Genomic DNA, 9255 nt, shown 5'->3' with positions numbered 1-9255 from the left:
TACAACTCGACTATCTTACCGCGTGGAGCCGATTTAACGACTTGTCCACAAGTCTACCGGCGGACAGAATTCCATGGGACACCGGAAACCTAATAATACATTTGTTGTTGCAATAATTTGGTGAGACATTTGTAAGTGGACTTTGGCCGTTTTCGTTTGCAGCTGACTGCTTTTTGGAGAAAAACACTCGAGATGAATGTAATTCTCAATGAAGAAATCCAAAAATTTTCTACACCATGGGTTGTTTGCCATCCTGCCGATGTGGCAGGAGATTCTGTCCCCCGTAGATTCTGTGTCCCCTCCCCCCCCCCCCCTCCCCCATACGGCGAACTGTGTACAAACTACTTCTGATAGCGCCCTCTTTTAAAACATCCTCCTCCGGCCCACGTTAATTCTCCATCTCTCTCCCTCTCTCTAGTCGACCGAGCTCGGAATCATGTTGAGGCTTGCCCATCCCTGTCTATGGGTGCGTTCGATTAGCTTCCCCGGGTCGAACACGGTATGTGGCGTTTTCTTTTTCCAGGACGAACATGTGCAGATAATTACCCACGTCCGTCCTGTGAAAACAAGACCGCCACACACCGGGGTCGACCCAGGGAAGCTAAACGAACGCACTGTTTACCAGCTTAAACGGTACTTATTCGAAAAGTTGTTTAGTTTGTGGTGTTTTTTTTTGATAGTCGTGATATTGGACCATCATTATCAAAAGTCACAGCTTACAAGAATTGTCTTTGTACAAACAATAATACAAACAAATCACAATGGGAATTTTTTTAAAGAATGACCGATCCTCGAGCGTTTGGAAAGAACACCGGTGGTGCATGGTGTTTTGTTTGGAGAGAGAATGACTCTGCGAGCCCTGGGACTCCCCAGAGCAGATGTTAAAAGATCAGAGTCAATTAGTATTTTCTCCCTAGACTGTAACAAGCTATGTTCCATGTAGTTTTGAATGATTAGCAATTTGCACTCTACTAATAAGGGAATTTATTGAGTGGAGTACACGTTTTAAGAAATTCAGCACTTCAATGTTACGGTTCCTCGACTTATTGTAATGCGAAAATGAGTAAGTAGATGCCGTTTTTGTGCAAAGGTCAAGTGTGTGTCATAACTGTAGTGCACATAATATCTCTTGAATGAGGTGTTTCCGCAACATTGGTCATGTTTACCATGCAGCGACTATTATTGTTTGATTTCTGGGCACGGGAATCCCCCTCCGCACGCAATAGTAGCTTACTCGTCAAAACAAATGTCTCGTCAATCACTATCACCGACAGAGGGCGGACTTTACCCCTTGGTTCTTGATATCCATCTTTCTCAGTGTTTTCAACCGGAAATCAGAAACTGGGAAGATTTGATTGACATTATTTAGTAAGCACTTTACAAACTGAAACCCAAACTGAAATTTTTGCGCAACTGGATTTCAGTAGTAGTAGTAAAATAAAAATAAAAAAAGATTTATTTGTTTGGGTATGTACGATTTTTTCATGCATGCGGGATAATGTCAATGCAGGTTGCAGCCTATTGATGCAAACATTAAGTGAATTGAGGCAACAGTGAAAATGGCGTTTCTGGACTCACAATCAACTGAAGTCGCACAATATTTTAACAATATTGTCAGTAGGTTTTTAAACTCAATTTCCACTTCTTATGCCGGTGTGATCGCAAGAGCTGAGAGTTGTTTCCAATCCATATCCCAGACCTACAGGAAAGAGCTGCGCAACACTGGGAGTAGACCCGACTGGAGGGATAACTGCTACCGTTGCGTTTACATGCACCGATTCTTCGCGCTGCACAGCTACCTTGTGTATCGCAGTTTGCAGTCGGCATTGGCAGACAGGACATATCTCACAGAAGCATGGAACAACGAGCCGTGTTTCCGTGTGTGTTGCATCGGTGGAGGGCCTGGATCAGACGCTCTGGGCCTGACAAAGTTTCTACGGGATACCGGACTGGTTTCAACTGACCGTTTGGAGTGCACGATATTTGATCGGTATCTGGAATGGGAGTTCACCTGGCGAATGATAACACGGAGCAATTTAAATGCAGACTTTCCACGAATGACATATTTCTCGCGCGACATGACCTGGCAATTGAACGGTCTGAAAATACACGAGCTTGATAAAGTAAGATCAGCAGACATGGTTTTCTTTGTCAAGTTTTTCTCTTCTGTGGCTTCTTTCATCAGGAACGATGCAACTCGCGGAAACTTACTCAGAGAAATTTTCCGAGAGCTAAAACCAGGCGCTCTGTTGCTTTACATTGACAACAAATTTAATGACCAACACGGAGAGTTTAAGAGACTCGCGAGCTCCGGTGGAGTCACGGAGGTGCTTTTCGAAAACATCTACTTTCCGATTTCTATTCCAGTTACAGAGCGTTCAGTTAGCAGTAAGTCATTCGACGCTGCTATCAAAGTTGCCCCCTTGCTAAGTTGTTCTGTGACCGTCATGCTTCTGCGTAAACCACACATGAACAACGGACAGAATATACCACCAGAAGATGGATTACCACTAAGAGACCCCGACCCCATTGCCACGCCTACGGACATCACGCCCATCGGCCAACCCACTGATGAGGGAGATAGTGCCCACCGGCCAACGCCACGCTACCCGGTCAGGGCAAACAGAGGCAAGCCGCCAAATCGCTTTGTTCCTTACTAAACAAAATTACGTCGGTAAAGGAACTCTGAACACGATTATTGATAATTACTCAACATGATTTTTAGTATAAAAACTTACTTGGTATGGTAGCGAGCAGTTGATAGCTGTTGATAGTATAGACTTGTGGACAAGTCGTTAATGGTCCCACGCGATGAGATAGTCGAGTTGTGGCGATGTCCAATCGGGCAGCCAGCAGTTCGCGCGAGAGCAGTGATCTCGTGCGAGCACCGTCACAACTCGACTATCTCATCGAGTGGGACTATTAACGACTTGTCCACAAGTCTATTGATAGTATAAAACTTAGTCTGGTTCCCAGACCCAAAAATCTCCGACTAGGCTCTGTCGAATTTAGGGTCCGGTATCACCCAAAATCACGTGACCAAAAAGGAGGAGTTCCTCCTCTTTCGAAGTTATCCGAAATGTTCCGAACGTGTTGTCGTCAACATTCGGACAGTATCGTTGATGTTTGGTACGGACTCGTAATGTCAGTCCTGTCGGCCGTAGATCGTGGAGTTTTTATTCCAGTTATTGCCATTGCAGGCGTTGTGACTAAATAAAGCGTTTGCAAAGCGATGCGACAAGTTCAAAATATATAAACCTGGGAAATCGCTCCGGGATCTGGTAAGTTTTTGTCCTTTTTCTTCAAAGATATTTTTTCAAAGGTGTTTTGACTTGAGTGTTCATTAGACATTGATTGAGGATTAAGTTTCATGATTTTTAAAAGTGGTAAAAATGGGGCAAAATCTGGTGACTAGCTGTCGAAATTATACGTGTTGAACCAGATTGTAATTAATTGACGATCAAAATAATCTCGTAACCCTCCGGCCTGGCGGCCGTTGAGAGGAGGGTTACGTTATCGCAACTAGTAGTACGTGCAGACATGGTTTCTCTGGAGATGTCCCCCCTGACAAGTTGCGTCATGCTCTATTTTTAACCGGTGGGTGATACCTGACCTAAGATTTTTAACAAGAGACGTCAAGGAATCTTTGGTCAGGGAACCAGACTATATAAAACTGTGTGAGAAACGGCTCCCTACACTGGTTTGTTATTTTATGCATGTTGGGATAGGCCTACACCAAGTGAGAATACTGGTATTTGGCAAAATTAGTCCAAACGTCTCCATGCAGTGCTTCTACATAATATTCATAAATACCTAAGACAGTTCATCTGTTCTGATTGGTTGACAACATTTAAGTTTTACAATATGGGCGTGACACGCGAGCTTGCACCTGTGCTTATTAGACAGTTTCTTCATTCCTATTGTTTGAGAGCAATGGCTTGAACACCTGTGTCACATCACGCGATACGCCCGACGCGCACGCCAATCTCCTTATAAGGAGATTTTACCATGCAGAGTGCCTTACCATTTCATAGCTGGAGGGGGGTGTTTTGTTGAAAGAAATTATTGAACAATTATAATTTTTGCGTTTTATTTGCTTTTGGACCCAAAAGTTTTGATGTATTTTGACCGAAAAGGTATTTATGAATGGGAATAAAAATGTGCTTTGCCGGTATTAAACACTCTGGTTGCAGTCTGGATGCAGTCTGCAGTCTGGATGCTGATAATTACCCGAGCTGGAGGCTCGGGTAATTATCACATCCAGACTGCAACCGGTATTAAACAGAGTGTTTCAAACCGGCCAAACACATATTTATTCCCTTATTAAAGCCATTGGACCCTTTCGGTAAACAGTGTTGTCCAAGGCGCACACTTTGTGTACCACAACTTCTATATCAAATAACAAACCTGTAAAAATTTAGGCTCAATCGGTCATCGGAGTCGGGAGAAAACAACGGAAAAACACACCCTTGTTTCCGCGCGTTTCGCCGTGTCATGACATGTGTTAAAAATAAATCCGTAATTCTCGTTAACGGGAATTTATACTGTTTTGCTGTTCTCTTAAAAAGTAATGCATTTCATGGAATAATATTTCAAGAGAAGTCTTTCACCATTGCCTTCTGTAAACCCTGTAAGTTATTTGTAAATCTGTGAACTTTTTTTTTTTTTCTGAACCGAAAGGGTCCATTTGCTTTAAATAAAAAATAACATATATCCACCAATGTCACACTCTTAAAGGCAACGTGCACTTTTGGTATTTTTTCAAAAGTTTATGGTCATATAAAACCTTTAGTGGCAAAGAACACTGAAGAGATGTCAATAATTACACAACATAATTACACATTGTTAGAACGACACCCTTAAAATGCCCAGTTTTAAAGAGAGATGTAATTTTCACCGCGAAATTTTATTTTGAGAAAAGACTTCAGGCATTTGAAAAAATTCACAATATGCAATAATAGATTTTTTTCTTTCATTATTTTCTTTTATCTTCGATGACTAATATTGGTCTCAAAATTGTCAAGTTTTGTATGCATATGTTGGCATGTATACACCAAGTAGGATTTTCGACAAAAAGAATAAACCATGCCTTCAATGTCACACCGGTTTTGCGCAAACAATTAAAAGAAAAGTGGGTAATAGAGTAGACAAGTTCATTGATTACAACTGAATCAAAATTCCACACACGTTGTCATTGTGCTAATTCATCCAAGTGTTGCTTGAGTTCTGGATTTTGTATAAATAAATTGACTTTATAATCTGCCAGCAGTCATTCGATTAATGTTTTTTATGTGTATTTACTTGTACATAATTGCTGTGATTTCAACCACTTTTACATATCTGCTTATTGTCTTTTTGTTAAATGATCTGTATATTTTTGAATAATTGTATATTGTCTATTTCTATCCCATAATATCTATTAATGTTTTTATATGGAGCTGGCCAACTGATATAATTGCCTTTTGAGGATGATTAAAGTTTTTTAATTGAATTGAATTGAACTTGTACAGTTTCTCGATTTTATGTGATGCAAAAAGGAGTGGGTAGATGCCATTTTTGTTCAACGGTCTAGACTTGTGGACAAGTCGTTAATGGTCTGCTGTGAGATAGTCGAGTTCTGGAGGTGCTCTCGCGAGATCACTGCTCTCGCGCGAACTGCATGTTGCGGACCGTAGTCGTGAATGCAGTAGTCTCGCGAGAATACCGTGGGGCGATTCGGAACAAATTGGAACGCTATCACCGCGACAGACATTTAACGACTTGTCCACAAGTCTAGCAAAGGTCAGGTTGTAGTGGACAGTGTTCAATGAGGTTGTCTCGCAACATTGGTCATGTACAGGCGACTATTGTTGGTTTATCCGCTGATTTCTTGGCACGGGACTCCCCCTCTGCACGCAATCTCGAGCTCACTCGTTACTAATTTGATTATCTGACGTCACACTTCCGAGGCTTGTGATTTACGCCAGAGATTGGCCTCTAGCCTACGTCAGGATGTTGACGGTCACGTGGTATGGATGTACCGATTATCTCGCATTCATTTCGCAGTCGTATTCTACGTACACATATCCAATTATATCACTGGTTCCGTTAAACCAATACCTGTCCCTATATACAAGGAAAAAGACAGGGGACCAGTCTAACTCGTCACTAACCCCGGCTTAAAATAGACGATGACACAATTATTGGGGGTGTGGGGGTGGGGGACTCCCAAAAGTATTGCCCAATTGGTTTTCAACACAATAGGCGCAAAGAAAAACATAATTTTTCATTTGGTTATATGGCTTGTTGATAGACACACCAGTCATTTTACAAAATGGCGTCTCGGTACGAGTTCGCCTTCATGAGAGCTGAACTTGGGTCAGTCGAGGCAGCAGCGTATTTTGATCGAGTAGTTGGCGAGTATTTTTCCCGGCTGATGAGACACGGTGATGTGAATTTGATACACAATCTCAGGTCATGTTTTGAGTCAATTTCGCGGAAATACAGGCAGGGGCTCCGCGGCACGGGCAGTCGACCAGACTGGGACGACGTCGGTAACCGATGTACCTACGTGTATCGCTTCTTTGCGATGCATAGCTACATGGTCTATCAAAGTCTGCAGCTAGCACTATTGAATGAGCCACTTGTTATGATGCCATGGAAACACCAGTTGGCACTCCGTGTGTGTTGCGTCGGCGGAGGTCCCGGGTCGGACGTCGCTGGCCTGACCAAGTTTCTACGGGACACCGGACTGGTTTCAACAAACCGGTTGGAGTGCACGATATTCGATATGTACTACGCATGGACGACAACTTGGCAAAAGATACAACACTCCAATCCAGGGGAGTTTCCAAGTATAGCATACGGCCGTGTAAACCTAACACAGCCAGGGCATGTTCTCCCAGAGTTGAGCCGCCGTGCAGTTTCCGAGGCCGATATCATCACCTTTGTCAAGTTTTTCTCCACAGTTGCTGCTTTCATCCGGAGCGATTCCACTCGCGGAAATCAACTCCGTGAAATTTTCAGAGCACTAAGCCCGGGTGCTCTGGTGCTTTACATTGACAATCGTTACGCTGACCAACATGGAGAGTTCAGGCGTCTGGCTAGTGCTGGAGGAGTTACCGAACTACTATACGAATGGCATGGGGCGATGGGGATGCCATGTTCAGGTTCGTCCGCCATGATGAGGTCCATCCGGCAACGTACTGGATTCGAACCGCTTGACCGTTGCACAGTGTCCGTCATGCTCCTACAAAAACCACACACACGAGACTCGCGTTGGGCTAAGTTTTATATTTAATATCATGCTGCTAGTCGGCCTTTTGATATGTCCCCTCTCTATCTGCTATGACAATAACGGAGACTGAAATCCATCTTATACCAATAACTTTCCAGCCTCGGTTCAGTGTACATTGACTTGACCTAATGATCAAGACCAGCCGCGGCCGCGCCCAATTGCATGGATGTGTTTATACCGCCGAATTGGGCGCTTGTTTGACAAGTGCCGAATTTCGGCGCTAGCTTTGTATTAGAGGGAAAGTTGCCCTGGATCGGGCGAGTTGGTCTATACGAAAAGTAGGATTTAACGATCCACGTAAATGTGCCTCGAAATTGCATGGTTTTCTAATAATTTGCAAACTAACACGGTCGGCCATTCAAAAACTTGTCTCCACAAAATGGCGTGCCGCGTTAGTTCACAAATTTTTAAGAGAACCATGTAATTTCGAGGCATATTGTGTGGATCATTATATTTTACTTTTAAAACATCTTTCTAACCATATGCATTTTATAACAAATGGTTTCAAACGCTGGTCATAGACCAACTTGCCCGATCTAAGGCAACGTGTCCCTTTAAGTTGTAAAGATGTTCCTACATTTCTTTTAAACAAAAAAAACCTTCGAAAAGTCCCCCCCCAAAAAAAAAAAAAAAAAAAAAATCCAAGTGATTATATAGGATGACTTGGGTCGTGCAGCGTTGATTAATAATATTTGTATTCGTTGTAAACTTTTACTATTTTTTTCAACTCGGCTTCGCCTCGTTGACTTCTTTGAAGTCATAAAAATATTCTCACCATTGCACTCATAAACACTCAGTATATTTTAAACATTTTCAGTCAAGTCTTTATTTTCAAGGAAACGAATCTCAACACGTATGCGAGCATTGGAATAACCTTATTTGGATATAATAAAGAGTAACTGAATTAGGTTGAATTGAATTGAACAACATGTAAACACCCTCTGTTAAAGGCACTGGACACCTTTGGTAAATGTCAAATACCAGTATTCTCACTTCGCGTATCCTCACACTATGCATAATAATTAATAACAAATCTGTGAAAATTTGCACTCACTATTGGTCTTCGAAGATGTGATAGAACAGTGGAAGAAAAGACACTCATGCGTGGAATTCGAGACATTAGCTGAGGTCTCAGATCTTATCAAATTCAAATATTTTAGTGAGAAATTACTTCTTTCTCAAAAACTATATACTTCCGAGGGAGTTGTTTCTCACAATGTTTTATATTATCAACAGCTCCCCATTACTCACTACCAAGTAAGTTGTTGTGCTAACAATTATTTTGAGTAATTACAAACAGCGTTCAGTGCCTGTATGTGTCATTTTGAAGCCATTGAAAACGAAACATAGGGTAGTTAAAAGATTTTTACTTGGCATGCATTTATACAAGTGTGACAACGAGTCAAAGGAAACATTTTCCCTCCTCTTTTTCGAGAAACCGACAACGTTCATTGTCCTGTAAATCCACCGTACTGTTTCAAAAATTATCCCACTGCAATTGTACAATAATTGATGTTTGTGTAGCCTACTTCAAGAGCAATGATGACTGGCACGTATGTTTTTGTTGCAGCATTATTATTGCGTTTTTATAATGAGTATACTTGGCATTCTGTTGAAGGTTTTTATTCGTGAAATTGTTGTTTCACTCGTATCTTACATCATTAAATTTAAGGAATTCATTCCATCCTCTATAGTTCTCTTTGACCAAAAGATCAAACCTAACTAAAATAATATTATTATTATTATATAATATTTTGTTTGTCTAACTGTTCTCCAAAGAACAAACTCTAGCTGTCAAGCAGACACAAACATGGTTTTACCGCAAACCAAATTAATATATATTGACAACTCAATTATATGCAATGCCTCGTATCATATGAGTGAAATATTATTGCCCATTTTATACATTTATTTTTTTTTTTTTTGGGGGGGGCGTGCTCATTTTGATGAGGGAACTAAAATAAGCATATTGGTGATTC

The 9255-nt window shown here is 41.6% G+C and overlaps 1 protein-coding gene across 1 annotated transcript; it reads left to right on the top strand.

Moving 5' to 3' along the window:
• Positions 1-1424: 1424 nt before the first annotated feature.
• Positions 1425-5631, top strand: LOC139937381 (uncharacterized). The gene has a single exon (XM_071932503.1). It carries the CDS (start codon positions 1560-1562, stop codon positions 2658-2660), a length of 1101 nt encoding a protein of 366 aa, XP_071788604.1. The 5' UTR covers positions 1425-1559; the 3' UTR covers positions 2661-5631.
• Positions 5632-9255: the final 3624 nt, after the last annotated feature.

This window comes from Asterias amurensis, chromosome 5 (assembly GCF_032118995.1).
Source record: "Asterias amurensis chromosome 5, ASM3211899v1".
Classification (NCBI taxonomy): Eukaryota; Metazoa; Echinodermata; class Asteroidea; order Forcipulatida; family Asteriidae; genus Asterias; species Asterias amurensis.
This window is presented reverse-complemented; position numbering and strand designations above follow the sequence as displayed.

What these genes read in the sequence shown, in the direction of transcription:
- LOC139937381 (XM_071932503.1), top strand. Translation starts at nt 1,560, where the DNA reads ATGGCGTTTCTGGACTCACAATCAACTGAAGTCGCACAATATTTTAAC.